The sequence below is a fragment of the Palaemon carinicauda genome, unplaced genomic scaffold, assembly GCF_036898095.1.
Source record: "Palaemon carinicauda isolate YSFRI2023 unplaced genomic scaffold, ASM3689809v2 scaffold243, whole genome shotgun sequence".
Classification (NCBI taxonomy): domain Eukaryota; kingdom Metazoa; phylum Arthropoda; class Malacostraca; order Decapoda; family Palaemonidae; genus Palaemon; species Palaemon carinicauda.
The window spans coordinates 125,064-149,720 of record NW_027170064.1 but is presented as its reverse complement, the minus strand read 5'-3'; the positions used below and the strand labels follow the sequence as shown (position 1 = coordinate 149,720).

At 44.0% G+C, this 24,657-nt stretch overlaps 1 protein-coding gene across 1 annotated transcript in view; it reads left to right on the top strand.

Annotated features, from left to right (window-relative positions):
* Nucleotides 1-24,069, top strand: part of LOC137636164 (uncharacterized) — a 33,786-nt gene extending 9,717 nt beyond the window's left edge. Inside the window, exons 2-3 of the mRNA XM_068368561.1 lie at nucleotides 12,377-12,678; nucleotides 23,571-24,069. Coding sequence (XP_068224662.1) covers nucleotides 12,400-12,678; nucleotides 23,571-23,762 — 471 coding nt within the window. The 5' untranslated portion in view covers nucleotides 12,377-12,399 and the 3' untranslated portion in view covers nucleotides 23,763-24,069. The remainder of the gene's footprint in view (nucleotides 1-12,376; nucleotides 12,679-23,570) is intronic.
* Nucleotides 24,070-24,657: the final 588 nt, after the last annotated feature.

Below are 24,657 nucleotides of genomic sequence, written 5' to 3'. Positions count from 1 at the left end.
GATGCCCAAGGTTGCGCGCTCAGGTGGCTGCAGCTCGGGGCCGATTCCTGGACGATCTCCGTGATCAGCCAAGGATATTGCGTCTTGTTCTTTACATCTCTGCCTCCGCTGACAGCAAATCCAGTGTCACCGAGCTCCTATGCCATGGGATCGGCAAAGGGGCTAGCCTTTCGGGCAGGAATCGAGACCATGCTCTAGAGGAGGCTCTCCAAAAGGTCATCGACGGCTCCCCCCCACGACTTCTTCAGTCAACTCTTTCTTGTAAGAAAGCGTCCGAAGTCTGGAGACCTGTCTCGACCTCTCAGCCCTGATCAAGTTTGTCGAACAAACTTCGTTCAGCGTGGAACAGCAGAGCCAATCAGGCTTGTAGTGTGACCACAACTCTTCATGTGCACACTGGAGCTGAAGGACGGGTACTTCCAGATGCCAATCCCTCCGTCTTCCAGGAAGTACTTGAAATTCAGCCTAGACAACAGATATACCAGTTCAAGGTACGGTGTTTCGATCTCCCTGCAGCACCGCAGGTGTCCTCCAGAATGTTCACCCTGTTATCTTCATGGCCACACAGGAGCGGCATCCGTCTCCTTCGCTTTCTGGATGACTGGCTATCCCAGGCAATCTCAGAATCGACCCTTCCTCAACACCGAGACAAGCTTCTGGGACTTTGCCAAGGTCTAGGGATCATGGTAATTCTCGGGAAGTCTTCTCTGCTCCCATCTCAACAACTGGGATATCTAGGCATGATATTAGACTCCAATCTCCAAGCCTTCCCATCAGATGGCAGGATAGCAAGGCTGAGGAGAATCGCAGAACCTTTCCTCAAACGAGGAGAGCTTCCAGCCCAATCTTGGTTACGCCTCCTAGGTCACCTTTCCTCCTTGGCCAATCTAGTTCCAACGGCCACTTCAGGATGAGATCCCTGCATCGGCAGCCCAAGTCCCGGTGGAATCAAAACAATGATTCCCCAGACATTCTGGTCCATTTGGGGCCTGCGGAACGAATGGACCTGCAGTGATAGCTGACCTATGGAAACCTTTGCAGGGGAATGGATCTTCTCGCCCTTTCCCCTCATTTGATGCTGTCCTCGGACTCGTCAAAACAAGGGGGGGGGGGTCCACGTTCTTAATCAGGCCTATGGTCAGAACCAGAAGGGTACCTCCACATCAATCTGCTAGGAATGAAGGCCGTAGTCTGGCCCCTCAACACTTCCAACAGACCCTGGCGAGTCACTCCATGGACGACAACTCCACGGTGGTGCCTTTTGTTTCAGCAAGCAGGGAGGTACCTTTTCATATCAACTTTCTCATCTTACAGTGGAGATACTGAGATGAACCGAAGTCCACTCATACCCTATCGGCTCGTTTCACTCCGGACAAGGAATGTGCTCTCCGACAGTCTGAGCAGGACTTCACAGATAGAGAGTACCGAGTGGTCTTCGGCCCCCTTGGTAGCCAACAGGTCCTGACCTTGTGGACCTGTTTGCGACAGCCTTGAATTTCAAGCTGCCGCTGTACTACTCCCAGTCCCAGACCCCAAGGCACTCTGGCAAGATGCCTTTCTACACGGTGGGACAACATCGATGTCTACATCTTCCCACCGTTCTGTCTGTTGAGAAGGGGGCTCAACAAGACCAGACTATCGGTCAACCTGTCGATGACTCTGATAGAGAGTGGTTCCCGGAACTTCTACATCTCCTGACGGAACTCCTGAGAGAGCTTCCCCCACAACATGAGCTACTCAAACAACCACACTGCAATATCTTCCTCAAGCCGTAGCATCGCTTCGGCTTCACGCCTGGAGACCATCCAGCATACCTTCACAGAGAGGCGTTCCGCAAGAAGTTGCGGAGTGGATGTCTCGACACCTGCGAAAATCATCCGCAGGGGTCTACCAGGCGAATTGGAGAATCTTCTGTGGTTGGTGTTGTGGGAGAGGTACCTCTCCCCTTGATGCCACTATTCCAGCAATAGCGGAGTCATTGTCTATCAGCGGGAGGAGATGCTCCTGTCGCTCTCGGCGGTGGAAACCTATCGCCCAGCCCTTAGCCTGGCCTTCAGGCTGAAAGGAATAGACATTTCCTCCTCGCTGGATCTTTCTTCGCTCAAACGTAACTACGAACTTACCTGCCCCAGTTGGAAGTGAGACCTTCTCCTGGAACATGGTTTGGGCTCTTAGGGCTCTTAAGAGATCTCCTTGCGAACCATTACGCCAGGCTTCTGATCTTCACCGGTCTTGGAAGACGATGTTCCTGCTTGCTCTGGCCTCGGCCAAGCGTGTCAGCGAACGTCATGGTCTCTCGTACGGCGTCGCCCACTCAAGAGGATAGGTGGAGGTAACATTCAGGTTCGTCCCTGAGTTGGTTACTAGACTCAAAATCTGGGAGTCCCAGACTTTCGGTCGACTCCTTCAGGATTTCGAGTCTCTGTTCTGTAGCAGATGACCCAGACCTTCTCCTACTAGGCCCAGTAAGGAGTCGGAAGGGTTATCTTAAAGAACAGCTGCAGTTCGTCCTCACGTGCAAGCCCTGTTTGGGAGCACAGGGAGGATGGAGAGGAGGGTCTTCAAGAATGCCTTTTCAACCTGGACGTAAAGGATCATCCATCACGCCCTGAATCCAGATCCTCCTCCGTCACGTCGCCTTAGGGCACACGATGTCAGACACATTGCAACGTCCCTGGCCTTCAAGAGAAACTACTCTGTGACGCAGGTGCTACAAGCTGGAGTCTGGAAGCGTCTAACGACCTTCACAGCCCACTACCTGCAGGACGTGACCCACTGGAGCCTCGATACGTCTATCGGCCCTGTGGTGGCTACACAACACCTGGTCTAACCTCAGGCTCCTTATTGGACAGGTAGCAGAAGGTTGAGGGCATTGTTATCCGGTTTTAGACTGCATGAATGAAAGAAGTATGTCTGGCCCTTACTTTCTTCATCCTCCCCTCTCTTGGGGAAAGCAGCATCCTGGGTTCTCTGCATAGCTGACCTCAAACCTCTGCAGGTAAACCATGCTTCCTTGTGTTCCTAGTATTAAGTTAATACTGTCGCGTCCCCCATACCCTGACGAGGTGGTATTTGGAACGTCCTAGCCTAGAATTCCAGCTAAAGGACTTCAGGTTGACTTCCTAGGACAAGTCACACTTCTTCCCTCCACACACAAGCTTATGTAGGCCGCACGTTTCTTGCGTAGCAAGAACTTGCGAGGTGCAGGGACTCTTTTTCTCGAGTGCTGCTCACTCGGATTCTGAGTCCCCGGGTAAGCCAAAGCCAGTAAGGCAGGGGCCTTTCTACCCTTCCTAAGGGTAAGTCACCCTATGTAAATAGCGTGGTTTGTATTTCGGTTACGGAACAAATGACAGATTCGTAGATAATTTGTATTTTTCCTAACCATACAAACCTTAGCTATTTACACATATTTGCCCGCCAGCCCTGTCCCCCAAGCCAAGTCCTACCTCTAAGTGAAGTGAAGCAGTTCACCGGTGTGTGAGGGGGGAAGGGTAGCTAGCTACCACTTCCCTACCCCCCTGCTAACTAGCGCGGGGGTAATACACCCTCGTTAAATTCTAATGGCTCGCCATTTCAGCTGCGCTAAAAGGTAAACCCATTGTAAATAGCTAAGGTTTGTATGGTTAGGAAAAATACAAATTATCTTCGAATTTGTCATATTCATTCCAATAAATTGTACAAACTAAAAATTATTCATAACAGCTGTTATGAATAATTTTTAGTTTGTACAATTTATTGGAATGAATATAAGATTACTACTCTTACTTTAAAGAACTTTATTATTGATTGCAATAGCAGTACAGAAATTTGTTTCTGCATATTCTGTTTATTTACTTCCTAATTTCATTATGTTAGTCGTAATGTTCAATGAAAATTAATTGGAAAACATTAAAATATAAGTACAGTAAAAGCAAAGTTTAGTATATTTGTATTACCAGGACTTTTTAAAACAAGGGACTGAGTTACACTCGGCACCGGACAAGTTCAACTGTTGGCCAATTCTTTCTTTCTGGCTGGTCGTGCCCCCCCGTTTCAATTTTTAACAACTTCTCATTTAGTAACTTTGTATTTTCCTTATCATCAGCATTCCTAATAATACAACAGTGTTCCCTTGGAAAATATCTCTTTCTCTCTCTCTCTCTCTCTCTCTCTCTCTCTCTCTCTCTCTTTTTAGCTTTTCAGTCCATGGATTGTTAAGTTCTTGATCAGGAAGAAAATCCTTGAAGTATTTCTTCAGAAACGTAGTTCGGTCCTCATTTCCAGCAGTCAGTAGTGATCATAGGCTGTGCTTCATGAGGGTTTCAGTCTTGTACATTGTACCTTTGTATGGGTTAGACCGGTTTTTAACCCTTTTACCCCCAGGCTCTTTGGAAATTTCCAACCCTTAACCCCCAAGGGGTTATTTTTTCCCCAGCACATTTTGCAGTACAGTATATATTTTTTAAATTGCTCTAACAGCCTTAATTTTTGTCATAGAGAGGTCAGGTTGGTCTCATTCTCTTGGAAAATGCCTGAATTTTCAATATTAAACTTACCCGATAATCATGTAGCTGTCAACTCCGTTGCCCGACAGAATTCTATGGAGGGATACGCCAGCTATCACAATACTAGAAGGGGGTGTATTTACCAGCGCCACCTGTGGCCAGGTACTCAAGTACTTCTTGTTGACACCTCCTCAATTATTCCTCTGTCGTGCTTCCGGCAAGACGTTCTGGGATACGCTTATGTTCTTGGAGTATTTTCACGACTTTGGTGAAGTATTTCTCTTTGATTTCGGCTGTTGCTTTACTGGAAACTTCTATATTAGCTTAGTTAGCTTTTGGAATTAATTTGATTAATTATGGTGACGAAGAGAGTATGAACTCTCGTTCACCTTTCAATGGCCGACCCTTCCCTTAGACGGAAGTGTTGGTGTCTAAGAGAGTATAGACTCTCTTTCTTTATTTTGCTTAACAAAAGTTATAGATTTATTTTATATCTCTCCGCCTCTTATAGGCCTCTTCGATTAACTTCCTTTTATTATAAACTTATTAAAATTAATTTTTATATTTGTTTATATTCGACCTTCCTAATAGTAGGCGGTCTTTTCTTGGTACCGAAGTTAATTAACATTGAGCCCGTCATTTCGGTTTTACCTGTTAACATATTATGCTATTTCCGCCACAGACTTTGAAAGAATTTCTTTGACAGTCTCGTACTGTTTTCAAAGTTGAACTAACGTTTTGTTTTGTCTCTGCAGTTGTTGACGTTCAGAACGTTCAACTTGCACTCTATCGTTACGATAGAGAAAGAATGTTCACGGTTTCACGTTGCAGTAAGAGTAACCGTGTCTAGCGTTTTGTTCATTCTTTCTTAACTTAATGGTTTTGATCCTAATAAAGGAACTTTTCATTTTGGGAAATATTTCAGTTTTTTCCTTTAACAATAATATGTTTTAACGATATATATGATTGGGCTCTTCTCTCAGGTTCTAAGTCAAGAGAGAGAGAGAGAGAGAGAGAGATAGAGACGGAGGGAGAAAGAGGAGAATAAACGTTTCATTCAAGCCTGCCAGGCGTACGAGTAACGTCGTTATCGTTTTTGCTCTTCTCCCTAGTCTCTTTAGGGGAAGAAACTAAACGTTTCTAGAGTGATCTAGTGTTTAGTCTCTTTCCAGCCACTGAATTATCTTTCATTAGATTTTTCTGTTACATTGTAATTCTGTTTTCGCAATTACTAACTTTTGAGAAAGGATAGAATTGCGTGTTTCAGGTACAAACCACTTAAAGTTTCGAGTTCAGTGAAATAAGTGCAAACAGAAAATCAAAGTGATAAGTGATTAGCGCAAAGTGTGTCAGTGTTGTGCGTGAGGGTACTTCTGTGCGCGCCAGTCGTTCTCCCAGTCCGGGACCTCTTGCAAGCTCCCAAGCCCAGGGGAGAAGCAATGTCGAAGGACAAAAGGGTTCAGCAGGCCTTGATCGGCGCACAGAAGTATCCTCGGTGGTTGTGGGCGTGTCTTACCGAGACCGTCACTCCCACCCGCAGACGATTGAGCCCTTATTTTGCTCGTCTGCAGAAGAAATTTAGGGGAGAAAACGCTGGTCTCAGGTCTCAAGACCTCTTAAACATAAAGTCCAGACCTATGCCAGACGTACGAAGTTAGAGTTCAACAACCCGGATGCAGTCATTGGGTTAGCTCTGACTCTCCTCAGTCATCAGTTGAATGCACTCCGCCTAAGAGGAGTAAGGTTCTGCCGCAACAGATCTCTGCTGTTAAGGCTTTACCTCAGCAGACCTTAGTGTCTGCCGACCCCAAGTTGACTCTACTGCAGTCCATGCAGTCACAACTTTCGGTCTCCCTCCGCCTACACTCCCTCCGCCTACGCTCGCTCCGCCTGATCGCAGTACCACCTGCCAGGCGTACGATGTTGTGGACTCTACTACAGTCCATGCAAGCACAGCTTTCGGACTTGATGCGTGAGTGTCGGGCTGAGAGTGTTGCGCCTCCGCCTCCGCCTACACTCCCTCCGCCCACGCTCGCTCCGCCTGATCGCAGTTCCACCTGCCAGGCGTACGATGTTGAGCCACGTGCTGAGTTTGCTGTTCCCAGTGGTGTTCAGCCTCCGCCTTCCTTAAGGCAACCTTTACAATGGGATCAGGAGGATTATACCTCTCTTCCTCCGCCTCCACTTGCTGCTCCACCAGTGATGCAACACTCGGTTGAGGTACAACAACCTCTCCCGTCCATGAGTCAGTCTCCTCAGCTCTCGCTGCAGCGAGCTCAACCCTCCACAAGGCAAGCACCACAACACCTTAGCCTTGCGCCTCAGGAGCCTCAGCTTGCGAGACATTTACCTTGTTCTGCGCAGCCTCTTCCTCATCGCGCTCCGCTCACACCACAGGAACTGGAACTTGCTACTCCGCTTCCGCCAACCGCTCAGCAAGCGCAACCCTTGGGTTCAACCACTCATGCTAGGAGTCAGCCCCCTCCACCCATGCGCCTTCCTTCTGCTTGTCTTTTATTCAGCCTTTGCAGACTGAGCCTCAGGTGTTCCCTCAACAGAGGCTTGAAGAGGAAACCACAACTATTGTTGTTCCAGCTCGTTCTGACTCTGCTGTTCAGCATACCTTACCTCCATTTTCAAACCATATGATAATGGAGGTTATTTGTATTACTTATAAAAATATATTTGTATTCCTTGCAATATATTTTTAACAAGATCGCAAATATGGCAAAAATATGAATCATGAGTTATGAATGTAAGGTAAATATTATGTTGATATTAAAACCCCATGCAAGCATGCATAAAGCACTCTAGCACTGGTCATGGAATTTCTGAGAAATGTTAAACGCCATGCACACGCTCTGCTTTCCTTACAGCAGGCTCTGCTTACAGCAGGCTCTGCTTACTACATGCTCTGCATACAGCATGCTCTGCATACAGCATGCTCTGCATACAACATGCTCTGCATACAGCATGCTCTGCATTCAGCATGCTCTGCATACAACATGCTCTGCATACAGCATGCTCTGCATTCAGCATGCTCTGCATACAACATGCTCTACATACAGCATGCTCTGCATACAGCATACTCTGCATACATCATGCTCTGCATACCTTACCGCATGCTTCTCAGTCACACATCTTTGGTTGTTGCCAACTCACTAGACTGTCAAGCAGTTTCATAACGTTGCCTTCTAGTCTGCTGCTTTTGCACCAGTGAACCCTCACTGAGAGAACTTAGCTTTTCTAGGATATGGTCCCTGTAGATGAGAAAGTTCTTTTCTCCCTCCTTCTGATATTCCCTTGAGGACTCTGTCATTTGGAGGGAGCCTTTAGCTGCATAACCTCTTATGGACTTTTATTTAAGCATAACATGCTTCCAGGGAAGGTAATGGTTCCACTTCAGTCGCTAATCCCGTCTGTTACCACACCTGCTCCCATAGACCTTGAGCTGTGTTGCATGACATGCAGTCCAGGCTTAGTCCTTGTTAGAGGATTTTTTGTTTACGGAGTCAATGTGTCACGGGGAAGACGTTCAACAACCAACAGAAGTGACTTGTTGTGACGCAGTGCGGCAACCTCAGCAACCCGATAAGGAGTTGTCTGTACGACCCAGACAGTCTAGACAGATTCGGGTTGTCACTGTACTTCCTCGCTTGCCCATGATTGACAGTTCACAGACTGTGCAGCAGTATCATGATCTTGTGTCCGGCTCCGTCAGACGACTGGCTTTTAAGAGCTCCCACAAGTCGTCGCTGTCTGGAGATTTTCAAATGGACTATGGATCTGACCAAGGAACTGGGCCTCCTGGTCAATTTTGAGGAGTCTCAGCTCGTTCCATCCCAGACCATTGTCTCCTTGGGTATGGATCTTCAGAGTCGAGCTTTTCGGACTTTTCCGTCGGCCCCAAGGATCTTCCAAGCCCTAGAATGCATCCAGAGCATGCTGAGAAGGAACCGATGCTCAGTCAGGTAGTGGATGAGTCTAACAGGGACACTTTCATCGCTGGCCCTGTTCATATTGTTAGGGAGACTCCACCTCCCCCCCCTTCAGTATCATCTAGCTGCTCACTGGATAAAGGACATGACGCTAGAGACGGTCTCAGTTCCTGTTTCCGAAGAGAGGAGGTCTTCTCTCGCGTGGTGTAAGAACAGCTTTCTTCTCAAGGAAGTCTACCTTTGGCTGTTCAGAAACACGACCGCCGTCTCCTCTCGGACGCATCAGACACGGGCTGGGGTGCGACTTTGGACGGACAAGAATGCTCGGGAACATGGAATCAGGAGCAAAGGACACTTCACATCATTTGCAAGAAGTTGTTGGCGGTTATTCTGGCCTTGATAAACTTCAAGTCCCTCCAGCTTAACAAAGTGGTGGAGGTGGACTCTGACAACACCACAGCCCTGGCTTACATCTTCAAGCAGGGAGGGACTCTTTCGTGGAAGTTGTTCTAGATCGCAAGGGACCTACTCATCTGGTCTTAAGATCGAAAGCTAACTGGTAACGAGGTTCATTCAGGGCGGTATGAATGTCATGGCAGATCACCTCAGACGGAAGGGTCAGGTCATCCCCACAGAGTGGACCCTTCTCAAGAATGTTTGCAACAGACTTTGGGCCCTGTGGGGTCAGCCAACCATAGATCTGTTCACTACCTCGATAACCTAGAGACTCCTGTTGTATTGTTCTCCGATTCCAGACCCAGCAGCAGTTCACGTGGATGCTTTTCTGCTGGATTGGTTCCATCTCGACCTGTATGCATTCCCGCCGTTCAAGATTGTCAACAGGGTACTTCAGAAGTTCTCCTCTCACAAAGGGACACGGCTGACGTTGGTTGGCTCCGCTCTGGTCCGCGAGAGAATGGTTCTTAGAGGTACTGCAATGGCTGGTCGACATTCCCAGGACTCTTCCTCTAGGAGTGAACCTTCTAAGTCTACCTCACGTAAAGAAGGTACACCCAATCCTCCACGCTCTTCGTCTGACTGCCTTCAGACTTTCGAAAGACTCTCAAGAGCTAGGGGCTTTTCGAAGGAGGCAGCCAGAGCGATTGCCAAAGCAAGGAGAACATCCACTCTCAGAATCTATCAGTCTCAAGGGGAAGTCTTCCGTAGCTGGTACAAGACCAATGCAGTTTCCTCAACCAGTACCACTGTAACCCAGATTGCTGACTTCCTGTTATATCTAAGGAAAGTAAGATCCCTTTCAGCTCCTACGATCAAGGGTTACAGAAGTATGTTGGCAGCGGTTTTCCGCCACAGAGGCTTGGATCTTTCCACCAACAAAGATCTACAGGACCTCCCTAGGTCTTTTGAGACCTCAAAGGAACGTCGGTTGTCCACTCCAGGCTGGAATCTAGACGTGGTCCTAAGGTTCCTTATGTCATCAAGATTTGAACCTCTCTAATCAGCCTCTTTTTAGGACCTCACATTAAAAACTCTTTTCCTCGTGTGCTTGACAACAGCTAAAAGAGTAAGTGAGATCCACGCCTTCAGCAGGATCATTGTTTTCACATCTGAAACGGCTACATGTTCCTTGCAGCTCGGTTTTTGCTAAACGAGCTTCCTTCACGTCCTTGGCCTAAGTCGTTCGAGATCCCAAGCCTGTCCAACTTGGTGGGGAATGATCTGAAGAGAGTACTTTGCCCAGTTAGAGCTCTTAGGTACTATCTAAAAAGGTCTTAACCTTTACAAGGACAATCAGAAGCCTTATAGTGTGCTATCAAGAAACCTTCTTTTCCAAGTTCTAAGAACTCAGTTTCTTACTATTCAGGCTTCTGATTAGAGAAACACATTCTCATCTGAAGGAAGAAGACCTTGCTTTGCTGAAGGTAAGGACACATGAAGTGGGAGCTGTGGCTACTTCAGTGGCCTTCAAACAGAACCATTCTCTGCAGAGTGTTATGGATGCAACCTATTGGAGAAGCAAGTCAGTGTTCGCATCATTCTATCTCAAAGATGTCCAGTCTCTTTACGAGTACTGCTACACCCTGGGACCATTCGTAGCAACGAATGCAGTAGTAGGCGAGGGCTCAGCCACTACATTCCCATAATCCCATAACCTTTTAACCTTTCTCTTGAATACTTTTTATGGGTTGTACGGTCGGCTAAGAAGCCTTCCACATCCTTGTTGATTTGGCGGGTGGTCAATTCTTTCTTGAGAAGCGCCGAGGTTAAAGGTTGTGATGAGGTCCTTTAGTATGGGTTGCAGCCCTGTATACTTTAGCACCTTTGAGTTGATTCAGCCTCCCAAGAGGAACGCTGCGCTCAGTAAGGAAGACGATCTTATTAAAGGCAGAGTAACGGTTCAAGTCGACTTCCTTACCAGGTACTTATTATTTCATTGTTATTGTGGATAACTGATTATATGAAATACGGGATACTTAGCTATCCTTTAGTCTTGTACACTGGTTTTTCACCCACCCCCCTGGGTGTGAATCAGCTACATGATTATCGGGTAAGTTTAATATTGAAAAATGTTATTTTTATTAGTAAAATAAATTTTTGAATATACTTACCCGATAATCATGATTTAATCGACCCTCCCTTCCTCCCCATAGAGAACCAGTGGACCGAGGAATAATTGAGGAGGTGTCAACAAGAAGTACTTGAGTACCTGGCCACAGGTGGCGCTGGTAAATACACCCCCTTCTAGTATTGTGATAGCTGGCGTATCCCTCCATAGAATTCTGTCGGGCAACGGAGTTGACAGCTACATGATTATCGGGTAAGTATATTCAAAAATTTATTTTACTAATAAAAATAACATTTTTCTCAAAAAATTATTGAAAATATGAAAAAATAAATTTTTATAGCATTTATTTGCAAGGACGTACCGGTACGTCCATGGGGGTAAAGGGATGAGTTTTGTGAAACGTACCAGTACGTCCTTTGGGGGTAAAAGGGTTAAGTCTTATGCATCATGAAAACGAATGTGAACGGCTCCTCTAGTCCTTTCAGCTTCTTGATGACCCCCAAATTGTTCTTGTTCTCTTTCCTTATTCTGAGGTTTGTGTAGAAACAGTGCCTCCCGGTAATTCAGGCCTCTGAAAATGAGATTCATTATTGATTTTCAGTTGTTCCTTATGCGATTACATTCACCTCCACTTCCTATGTGGAGTCTCTGACAGGGTTTTTGTAATGTCCGCCCCTTCTTTGGTATACTACTGTATCATTATTATCATTATGAAAAAATCTGCAACCTTCAATGAAAAAGGGAATTTTACATGCCCTACGGATCAAACAGCCAACAGGAGAAGTCTCCCCCAGTGCCATTAAAGGAGAAGTAAAAAGTGAATATGGCTGTTCTCGTTAACCAGAATGCTCGTTCATGGAGAAGGACGTGCTTATGTATCCTCATCCTTTACTTTTTACCTATATAATCTTGTATGCTTCCCCTTTGGTTAAGGTGCATTCTGCTGTCCGTGTGCACCTGTACTCTCCTGTTGGAACACATTCTTCAATTAGTGCTCTACGCAATTAAATGCTCTACTTGAAAGAACTGCCGATTACAGGGTGGACACTTCATAATAGCTACGTGATTTCCGGACAAGAGTTCTGTGAATTTTCCCTTCAGTTCTTACATCCTTGTTAAGGCAACTGATATGGTTTCTGTGATTATGTTTTTGGGAGGACAGCTTTCTAAACTTGACCTTTATCAAATGCAAGCTGATATTGTGGTTGGTACACACAAGCCTTTGTTGTCAAATGCACCAAAGAACTCTTACCAGTGAAGGTAGGTTAGTTATGTAGAAATAATAAATATCCTAATGAAAGGGATCCTCTTATCTATCATAGTAAAACCCTCTTTCAATCAACTCTTTAAACATAATCACGAGTATTTTATTTGATATTGGAAAGAGAAATGAACATCCAATCTTACTAATCATTTCTTTCCAGGTCAAACTCGAAGAAGAAGCAGAATGGGGTATAGGAAGAAGAAGAAAAGTAATCCATCTAAGATCCAGAAGTTCAAGAATCTAAGGAAGAAGAGGAAGGAAGCCTTCAAGCAACAGTCCAAGAAAGTCTTGAAGAAGCCCCCGAACGCTCCTGGAGACTCTGAGAAGAAAGGACCCAAGAACTCCTACGCTAACGACCGCTCTCTGACTTTCTACGACGGAGTTTGGGTCAAACAAGACGCCGTCGCGTCATTGCAGAGCCTCAAGGCAGAGTTGACAAAGAAGAATTTGAGCCACAAAAAGGTTTGTATCTTTTGTTTATTATCTAGATACAGAACAATGCTGTGCTTTATTTGTTCTTACTCGAATACAAACTCATCGATTAATACAGGTATGAGCGGGACTTCAGTTTGATGTGTGTTTTAGTATGACTTCAGTTTAGTACAGGTATGATTAGGACTTCAGTTTAATATGGGTATGATTAGGACTTCAGTTTAATAGGGGTTTAAGTATGACTTCAATTTAATATGGGTATGAGTACGACTTCAGTGAAGCTGAGACAGCCACTTGAACTTTCAACTACTGTATGTGGTAGAATAAGCTGGCTTGTGGTGGGTAGGCTCCGCCCACTCGCCCGGTAGAGTAGCCTTCACTTTGACTTGGCCGTCAGACAGTGCAGACATGCTTCTCGATGTTCTCACCTGTCTGATTTACTCTTTTGTTTTTCCTTTCAGACTGAATAAATGTTCTTTCAGATCTTTTTGTTCGAGGGATTTGTCAATAGAATAAGCCAAGGATATGCAGTGTTTAATGATAACTGTAATTGTGTGATGGTTTTCTGTGCTACCTGTCATCATTCAATGTATTTATTCGAGTTGGGTGGCATGTCTGTTGCTGTTCTATCCCTCGTATATGTGGGCGTATAATGGCAATATGAACCTAAGGAAGCTGCTTTTCCATAGACATCACTGATGCTTAGTCAGAATGAGAGTTCTGTTGGTGGCTAGTCTAAAGGGGAAGGGACACATCCTTGTTCTTTCCTTCAGTGTCTGCTGGTCTTGGAAGGCATCAAGAACTTATCTCTTGGTCGTGTTGTTACGGTCTCTTTCCCCATCTTTCCCCATCAACCTGTAAGCCTCCATAGAAGACAAACTTCAAGTTCTCCCCCCTTACCCTGCCTGAACTTTGTTAGAGTCTTCTCTGCAACTTCCGAAGGAGGCTTCATCGAAGTCCGGGAAGTCATATCAATACAAGTCACGCCTACCGTTTCTGGGGACCAGGAACCTCCCTTCTTGAGTGAGTGCCGAGAGTTGTCCTATAGTGGGAAGAAACCCCAGCGCACACATTAATAGGGAAGTGTCGGTATTTGGTATGGATTTTTACTCGCCTTTTACCTATCCTCAGTCCTGGAACGGGATGAAGAAGAAACATCGTTATTCACAGCTCTCGTACGAGATGAGCACACGTACTGCTGATCAGTATTCAAAGGAGCTGTCCTTCCTTCTCACAGTTCTGCTATTGTTTGAATCTTGTTCACCAAAACCCAACCCTCCTAGCTGGAATGTGTTTCAGTACAAGGTACTTCTGCCAGTATCAGGTCTTATACGAGAGATGAGCCTATAAGTTGCCTTCGATCCTCTCTTACCTCGGGAGAATGTTCCCGAGATGTTTCAGTTATACCATTGCAAAAGCTGCCCCGAAGAATCTCTCCTGACCAGTCTCTCCGCCATATGCACTGGAGGGACAGTACTGACTGGTATAGAATCTACTTGGGAAGTCCTAGTATGTTCTGGCCTCGTATGCTTTGGGGAGAGCTTACTAATCTTCCCCGAAAGTATGTTTAGTTGGGAGGCACAGGTTTGCACAAGCCTTCTTTTGGTCTCGTATGGGACCATGGACAAACGCTGCTGACTGGGACGTGGGCTGTTGCCCTCGTTCTCTTCTTTCTCATGAATGTTTGGATGGCATGACAATAATAGCTACGAAGACGACTGGTCCAATTGGAACAGTAACTTCGGATTGATGTTTTCCCTCCCTATAAACACACAGCTTCTCTTTGAGACAGCTTTCCATGTGGTACCTTTCCATAAGATTTGTCTTCATGAGCCCATCGTCCACGCACATTAACTTCCACTCGCATGAGTTTCACCTGTATAATCAGGTACACAGATGATCAACCACAAGATTAGTCATCTCCTTGCTTGTCAGACACCACATGATCAGACACTTTATGCCCGTTGTTCAGTGACGTATGGGTCACAGATCTTACGGGATCTGCTTCGTTCCAGCTTTTTAGTGCACAATGCCGCTGGTAAATTAATTTGTGGTCGATCTCATCACTTGTACTGGCTATGAGATCTTCCCTTCATGATCGCAGAAGTTTCCTCGTCTTATTTTCCTTAGTGTTTCGTCTTCATGGGACCTTTCTAGTGGGTTATTTCCTGGCACGATAGGTGTTCTTGTTTTCCCCAATTGCCATTTCCCATTGGATGTGTTGCGACACACGATCGAGAACCACACCAATCAGAACTTGCATTCATTCTTTGCATGATCGTTACTTTCGAGACGCCAGGGAACTCTTAAGCCTATTACCTGTTCCCTCCCAGTCCTCCAAAACCAGAAATCTTTTAATGCCAGATCTCCAGACGAGCAGAAACTATTCCATAGCCTAGATTTTCCCACACCCAGAAATCTGTCCAGGATAAGGGATTCTTCCTGCACCCCTACAGATTCCCAGACGCCAAGGTCTTCCAACTCATTCGCATGAATGGGCTTGGAATATGTAATTTCTCAGGTTTCATCATAGCACTCGTAGAAGCACCATTTTTGCTAAATGATCATCCTCAAGCGTTTAGCCTCAAAGGCACGAGAGCCAGAAACCATCTCTTAAGGAGACAAGCCAGTGCTTGTTTATCTCAGCAAGGGGTTGCTCCAATCTGTTCACAGACTGGCTGGTGAATTTCCAAAGGGGAAGGAATTTTCGAGGAAACATTGAGAGGATGTCATCAAAGGAGTTTTGGGAGTTATGGTACTCACTTGCTAACTGGTACCTTTAACCTCAGTCAAGCGAGGGTGATCTGCTGTTACAGTTACCTGTGTTACACCAGGAGCAGGTGAGCTGTCTTCTGCATTATAGACCAGGGTAAGGTTGTAGTGTATCTTTTTCCTTTTGCAATATGTAGGACTGTTCCTTGCCATGGTCTTTGCTCTGTTGTCTACAGAAGTCATCCGACAGCCATAACCTTCAGGTTAGTGATCATGGGCCTGGTGTGAAAATGGTGAACAGTCCTAAATGGACCGATCTTGAGTACCGTAAGGTAGGCCAATTGGGGTATCGTTTACACTGCTCCTCGTACTGTTACGGAGAGTAGCTGACGGAGTTCACATGCCAACCAGTACCTGTGGGGTTCGGTTAGCAATCATGAGCTTTGGAGCTAACAGCTACCGCAGTTTCTTTTAGAACCCCTACAGAGTTTTCTCACCAACTAGTACTTATCAGATCATTCAGCAAGATGAAACTTGTGCAAAAGTATTTTATTCACTGTTTGCACCCAAACAGTATTAAGTGATTGGTCCTTAAGGACAGAACGCTAAGCCCCTAAGCAATTGAGAGTAAGGATACGTTGTCATGCGAAGCTATTTTCCTGTTCCCCTCCTAATTCTGACGAGTGTTTCACAGAAAAGAAGTCGAAGAGGTCCAGGAATCCCAGTTGTGAAAAGTCCTGTAGGACTTTTTGTGACACCATCTCTTCTTAGTAAGTGGACAGTTCATTACTGGTCCTTAGTCCCAAGGTGGCAAGAACCACATCGGCTGAAGATGCGAAGCCCTTTGCCGCCATCCCAGGTGGCTAGTTTTGCTACACAGCAACCAGGCTGGTCGGAGATGCAGAGCCATGCGGTCTCTTTCCGTTTGGCAGATCTGGATCAGCTTGGTCATCCATATTCTACCTGGATAGGGAGGTGCTGCTCCTTTCTCTGTTAGGGATACTTTGCTTCCCCAAATTGAGAAGCCAACGCCTTTCTAGGATGTCATTGTGCTCTTGCATTCTTACGCAACCACAACTCACTCTCCACCTCGACCAACAGAGGGAAGCATATATAGTACAGCCTCTGTCTCTTCTTTTATGAAGTACTTCGGTACATTTGAATAAGGAGATACACCACTGCTCTTAACCGATCCTGTTCACTGTGGACTGTGTTGAGCCGGTCAGTCACTGGTCCCCTCTCAGCGCCTCCAATTACCAAGCCCAGCCAACCACACCCAGAGAGCAAAAGCAGTATAGTTGACCCTCCGTACACTGTACCACTCTTGTCCAGGTGCCAGGGACTTTTCCAGATCTGTAAAAATATTCACAGCCCAGTTCATGACAGCATCCTGATTATACATACTAAGACCTTTTATTATTATTATTATTATTATTATTATTATTACTATCCAAGCTACAACCCTAGTTGGAAAAGCAAGATGCTATAAGCCCAGGGGCTCCAACAGGGAAAAATAGCTCAGTGAGGAAAGGAAATAAGGAAATAAATAAATGAAGAGAACAAATTAACAATAAATCATTCTAAAATAAGAAACAACGTCAAAACAGACATGTCATATAATAAACTATCAACAACATCAAAAACAAATATGTCATAAATAAACTATAAAAAGACTATGTCCGCCTGGTCAACAAAAAAGCATTTGCTCCAACTTTGAACTTTTGAAGTTCTACTGATTCAACCACCCGATTAGGAAGATCATTCCACAACTTGGTCACAGCTGGAATAAAACTTCTAGAGTACTGCGTAGTATTGAGCCTCGTGATGGAGAAGGCCTGGCTATTAGAATTAACTGCCTGCCTAGTATTACGAACAGGATAGAATTGTCCAGGGAGATCTAAATGTAAAGGATGGTCAGAGTTGTGAAAAATCTTATGCAACATACATAATGAACTAGTTGAACGACGGTGCCAGAGATTAATATCTAGATCAGGAATAAGAAATTTAATAGACCGTAAGTTTCTGTCCAACAAATTAAGATGAGAATCAGCAGCTGAAGACCAGACAGGAGAACAATACTCAAAACAAGGTTTGAGAGTTCCTATTATAGGGAGTGAAACCAAATACAAAACGGGTTGACGAGCACATAATCTTTTGTCAAGCTTGATATTGCCCTTTAGTAACAGACGTCCTTGCTCTTAGAATCAGATGGGTGCTGGCTTCCTCATTTACTTCTGAGAGTGTAATGTTAAGGTAGTGGTGAAATGGAATACTGTGTATCAGTACTCCTTCGTCCACCTTTCAGTATACTTCAAGGGCTCCAGTCTCTCGAGGGAGACCACAGCCAGTCCTTGGCTATGGCAATTGGCTCAATTTTGAGGATTACACCCTTCTCCTAGTCTCAGCATAACCACCACCAGCTCCTTCCTCCAGAAGGCATTGGACACTGATCCATCCATTCTTGCCCCTCCGAGGCACAGTCAAGGAGGGGTTGGAGAGGAAATAAGGGGGCTGTTGATGCAGAGGTAAGGTTCCTGCCATCACTAGGGAAATGCTCTACTTTGCGCATGACCTCTCAATCCAAAATTGTTCCTTGCTTACCTTCAAGATTCCATATCTGGACATGTTACATAAGGTAGAACAATCCTAGATTTTTACGCTGTAAGTCTTGAACGATTTTCTCCAGTACTCTCCCGTCGGCTCTTCATGAGTCGTCGCAAAGACATACTGTATCTGTACTCATCTTTGCCAAACGGGTACTCTTCAGGCTGTGTTCAAATGGAACTTTGTTTCATAATCCACATCCGGAGAGGATAACACTTCATGCTTTTGTTGACACACACACACACACTCACACTCACACACTCACACACACACACACACACTCTCTCTCTCTCTCTCTCTCTCTCTCTCTCTCTCAAGCAGTACAAGGTGGGGTCACCAAAATAGTTCCAACACTAAGGCAATTTGGATATAGACGGGTGATATATCCTTTGAAATTATTTGATCCACAAACTCAACGACTAAGGGGACAGTTAATATAGGCATTCAAAATTCTTAAAGGAATAACAAATGTAGATTACAACAATTTATTCACGCTTAGCACAAATCAGTCCAGGGGTAAAGGATACAAACTGGAATTGAAAAGATACAACACCACTCAATGTGGCAATTTCTTTACATACAAAATAGAGAATACTTGGAATAGACTTCCAGCGGATGTAGTAAACAGTAACACTTAGGTAAACGAGTTCAGGAATAAGGTAGACAAGAGCAAGTGTAGTCTCTGCTAATGAGCTAAAAAGTCTTTTGAGACATTCAAAATCCTTGTAACTCTCTCTCTCTCTCTCTCTCTCTCTCTCTCTCTCTCTCTCTCTCTCTCTCATATATATTGGCGAAGGTTCTAACCACAAACAAAAGGACTCAATTTGTACATTACTAATATCAGGTTCCTGATCATTAGGGACCACTGAACCACTCATGATAGCAAGGAAAAAGGAATATCAAAGGGAGAAGAGTGAATTTTCTCTCTCTTCCTCCTCTACCACCTCCTCTTTCTTCATTCTATCCTCGTCTTCAAAAATTTCATAGAAGGAAGAAGCAGCATCAGTAATCCTGCAGAAGGCCTTACTAAAGCTCTTCTTTTGGAGGGAGTGATAGATCTTCTGATTACTTTTCCTTGGGACTTGATCAGGTGGATCAGTAGGTCAGGTGAGGTTGAGCATTGCTCTTTCCTACATCATTCCTGTCGTGAATAAGGAGGAAGGCCTGTCCCTTTGGACGCTGTTCATCTCTTTCAGAGGGATTATTGCCTTTCATCGTTCAACAGGTACCTTAGGAGTTGGACAAATGGTTGGATGAAGTTGAACGGTCTTGGCCGGTGTGACACTGCAGGTTAGCGGTTCTACACACACCAATCACCAGCACTGTAGGCCAGATAAGGGTAGGATATGTGCTGCACTTGAAACCACCCTTCTCCTCCTCCAGGGTTTTGTCATCCGGACTGGGAGCTGGGTATGGCAGATACTTATATACCAGGAGCAGATAATGGTCTCTCCAGAGATTGAGTACTTGCACCTTTCTGGTGTCTTCTGTGGGACACACTGATGTGGCCCCCAAGTCAAGTGATGTCCTGTCCTGATAGCTTTCAGGTGGGTCACAAAGAGAGAGATTAGGATAAGGGTCGTAAAGAAAGTGTCTCCAGCCAGATCGCTTTTCTGTAGATCACAGACATCCTTGCTTGCCTCTACCGAAGAAGCACCTCAATAGAGTTTGGATCCCACCACTTCAGGGAAATGATCCATGCTCAAAGGGATCTTCGAGCTTCCTTGCTTACCTTGGGGTTAGGTGCTTGGGTGGGATGGTCCTTATCCCTAGGGCACGGGCACAGGCTCCCGCTGCTAACCTGACGAGGAGATCATAGTCTTTTCATCTGCTGTAGAGAGTAGGAGAGTTTCAGGCTCTTTTTGAAGTAAAACATTGAGGGATGCAGGTTCAGTCGAGTGTACGACGCAAACACAGTACCAGTTTGGTACCGTCTTGATCATATTTCTCCCTGTAAATTGACACAAAGTTACTTGGTGTCACATTAGGGCTCTGCAGTACTACTAAAGTAGAACTCTATGGTTCACGTGCAAATGTTGAAGTCTTCTCATTACCCCTTAACAAGAACAAAGTTGCCGGATACTGTTCCTTTTGGCTTAGTGAGGGTGTTTGCTTGCAGATGCAACTTTAGTCAGTTTGTACCTTTGCCACATCAAGCAAGAACTCGCTAGCCCTCCGGTTTACATGTCGGCTCACTTGGAAGTGAAGGTATTGGAACACCCTTGGCACTTTGCACCTTACTTGGACCCCATTCCCTGGATCTTGAGGTGGCTACTCAGTAGTAATGTAGCTCTCCATGTTCCCTCACTGGACTTGAGTGCATCCCATCTAAGGTAATGAGTTTGACATAAATGTTAAGAAGTAGAATTACTGGTTCTTCTAGCTCTTTCTTGTTTCTCTCTCTCGAGGGGATGTAGCAATTGCCTCCCTTACACGCTGGTCGGACGTCTGATGCTGAGACGTTACTCCTGTTAGGGAGGTAGGATTTCCGTATTCTAGTACTGGCTTTATTTTAAGCCCGTACCGAACGAGGCCCTAACAGCTTCTGCATCCTCATGGTTGGCTGTTAGACGGTTGTTTGAGTCACCTTCCTCGTTCCCGTACAGGACCAGGAAAGACGATTTGTCCAGGGAAGAAATAACCATCAAGTTTGGTTATAAGACTCTCCCTCCCCTCCCCCAACAATGAGTGAGTCTCCCTCTTTTAAAGCCTTCATAATTATAAGTATGTCTGGGTGGCCTGGCATCATCTAAGAGTATTTTGCATTCGTTTTTGCTATCTACAGTATGTAACAAAGTGTGTCGTTTCATCTACTGTGATGTTAATTGTTATTTTATCATAAATTGTATATCTATCCTTTCATCCCAATTTACTGTCGACTATTTGCCCTTTCTACCATTTCATTTAAACTTGGTTTATCATTGGTAATCTCACACTTTAATTTCAAAGAATTCACATCATTGTCTTAAGACCTTCACTAATGAACTAGGGTGCATTGTGCAAGAGGAGCACCTCTAGGCATGAGTTCCCTGTTAATGATTTGGACTGCTGTTCTGGCACCGCAGGAGACATATCCCTATTTGAAAGGACTTGGGTTTGTATAGCTAGACAATATACAAATTGCTCTTGAAAGATTTCATTTTTTACGAGAGCGAAATCAAAACACGAGTACAAAACATAAAGCACAACTGGATATTTCAGTCATTTAAACGGTAGTTTCTTGCCATGTCAGGATAGAATTAAGGAGGGAATCTTATTGTTATTGTTATTAGCTAAACCACAAACGTAGTAGGAAAAGCAGGATGCTATAAGCCCAAAGGCTCCAACAGAGAAAAATAGCACTGTGAGGAAAGGAAAGGGTCTGGGAACTATCTTATTTATTTTCTTGTGGAGAGGATTGAATTTTTGCATTAGTGAATTCTCCTGAAAAGGTTTATGTGAATATGTTCTAATTGGGAAGAGGAATTTGTCCTTGAATTAGAAAGAATTAGTACCCCTTATTCTACCCTACATTTTCTAGCATTGTTTGATGATAGCATACCTTAGCAGCCGTTTCCCCGATGCTGGACAAATTTAGTAGTGTGCTTCATGATAGATTTAGATTATTTAGTTTTAAGTAAGACTTCAGTGTATAAATGTAGTCTTTCCTTTGAATACAAGGATGTATTAAACTTGTTAGGCTGGGAGGAACGTAGAGAGTAGAGGTCACCTTTTTGTTTTTGTTTCATTTGTTGATGTCGGCTACCCCCCCCAAATTTGGGGGAAGTGCCTTTGGTATATGTATGTATGTACATACATACATATACCAAAGGCACTTCCCCCAATTTTGGGGGGTAGCCGACATCAACAATGAAACAAAACAAAAAGGGGACCTCTACTCTCTACGTTCCTTCAGCCTAACCAGGGCATAAACATAAACATAATGATTTAGTATTTAACCTTGTAATGTATGAAGTAGAGATTTTTATAGTAACAAAAGTTTTTTTTTTATGTATCTACAAAATAAAGTACGCAACAAATTTTGTGGTAGTGAAAATGTATGTAAAATAGTATCAAATATGTACACCGGGGCAGGCACATCTTTGCAATTTTTTTTTTATGTCAATCGTACATGAAATCTTAGAATGTAGTATGTTTTATCGTTCGTTTTGACTTCTTGCCCGGCACAATCTCCTGCGCTTTGTAAGGGAATTGTAACTTTCTTGTACCTAAGATAAAGTGTGATAAGTTTAAAACATCCACATGTTGAATAAAAGAAGAGTGAAACTTTGTGTGTATGTATGACGAGTGAGAGAGAGAGAGTGTTGAAGGAAAAAGAATAGTTGGCAAACAAGGTAATAGATGTTTATCAAAGTTAAAAGTTTGTGTTTTTTAAGAATTTAATTCAAACAAACTCCATCAGTTTCATGTACATTATCCTGGTCTTAAATTTCATGATATGCACGCCAAAGAAAATGATCTCGTCACCAGACATGCAAGTCTAATGACCCATTGTTTTGGGTCTTATCCAAAATTGACAACGTGTGGATGGATGGATTACGGGATTCAGGGCTCAGTGCCCAACACTGAAATTGATAGTCTAAGTAGATGAAAGTCGCCCAGTTGATAATTTCTTGTCAGTGCACCTCAAGCAATAAACTGTAGGAATTACCAAAAGGTCTTTGCACAATGTTGGAACCATGAATCAGATTAAGAAGTTACAGCAAGTGAAGAGTGAATTTATGAAATATAGATTTGATATCTTGGCCTGAAGTGAAACACGTTGTAAGGGGATTGGTAAGGAAACTTTAGTCCAAGGAAATATATATATATATCAATTCAGGAAGAACAGATGGAGTTGGAAGGGAAAGGGTAGGAATGACAATGACACCAAGAGCAGAAAAGGCATTAACCCTATTACCCCCAGGCTATTTGGAAATTTCCAACCCTTAACCCCCAGGAGGTTATTTTTTCCCAGCACATTTTGCGTATATATTTTTTAAATTGCTCTAACAGCCTTAATTTTTGTCATAGAGAGGTCAGGTTGGTCTCATTCTCTTGGAAAATGCCTGAATTTTCTCAAAAAATTATCAAAAATATGAAAAAAAAATTTTTTATAGCATTTTTTTGCAAGGACGTACCGCTACGTCCATGGGGGTAAAGGGATGGGTTTTGTGAAACGTACCAGTACGTCCTTTGGGGGTAAAAGGCATTAACTGAGTGGAGAGCTATAAGTAGTAGATTGTTACTTGCAAAGTTCAAATCAAAGTAGTGCAATATGAGTATTATAGTTTGCTATGCACCTTCAAATGATTCCCCTGAAGAAAGTAAAGATACTGTCCTTTCAGCCCCTAACTGCTCTCATTTTAAGCCTTCCACCACACTTCCATTTCCACTTTTTTTTGTTCCGTCTTCCCGTCGGAGGTCTTAACTTTAAATTTCAAACTGCAACTACAGGGCTTTCTCTTTGAATGGTGTCCCTGGGCCAAGCATTATGGCCAAAGTTCCTAAATCCAATCTATTTGATGATGTATAAACATTTAAGTCCATAATTATTTACGTTATTCTTTCTATTTATAGCCGCATGCAGCCCATCTTTCATAAACGTGTACTTTTCTCCTCGTCAGGTTAAGTTGATAATGATGAAGGCGAAGAGGAAAGCTAATCGGAAAGTACAGACCGAGAACACGCTCAGAACGACCGAGAATAAGCCGAAAAAGAAGAAAGAGGAGAAAACGGAAGACAAGGAAGAGGAGAAAACGGAAGACAAGGAAGAGGAGGAAATGGAAGACAAGGATGGTGATGTAGTTATGGAGTGAATAAGTGCGCCAGACTGTTCCTCGCTTTGGTGGAAAGGGGCACGACGTATTGGCCACACTTTCAGAACTTGCACATGTGAAAGACAGAATTGAGTCCGTGCAAGAAGAACGTTGCAAAAGCATCATGCTTTATTGGAAATGGAAATTGTCATTGTCGTGCCACAAAATATCACGTCGTTTGTGTTCAAATGTTCATTCTTGACGTGATGGATGTTAATGATGAGTTCTGTTTACAGTCAAACCTCATTTTTTAAGTCATTTTGTGTTGAGATGTTTTTGACTTATGATAAATTATGAGATAAATTTACTTCTTTTTCTTTACTCTTCATTGAAACAGAATTATTAGGAAGACAATCGAAATCTCAGAGATTCACCTGAGCTATGACAGTGATTTATTTGCCAATTTTGTTGTTTGAAATATGTACAGCTGGTTTTTCCTATACCTGTGTATTGCCTTACACAGTAGCCCTGTGTATTAACGTATACAATAGCTTTGAGATGATACCCTTTCTTTTCTCATTCTTTTTATTCCCTAATAGTGGAATGATTGTTTTCAAGTTTTGGTGTCTATTAACCCTTTTACCCCCAGGCTATTTGGAAATTTCCAACCCTTAACCCCCAGGGGGTTATTTTTTTCCCAGCACATTTTGCAGTATATTTTTTTTTAAATTGCTCTAACAGCCTTAATTTTTGTCATAGAGAGGTCAGGTTGGTCTCACTCTCTTGGAAAATGCCTGAATTTTCTCAAAAAATTATCAAAAATATGAAAAAAAAAAATTTATAGCATTTTTTTGCAAGGACGTACCGGTACGTTCCATGGGGGTAAAGAGATGGCTTTTGTGAAACGTACCAGTACGTCCTTTGGGGGAAAAAGGGATAATAACTGAATTTATCA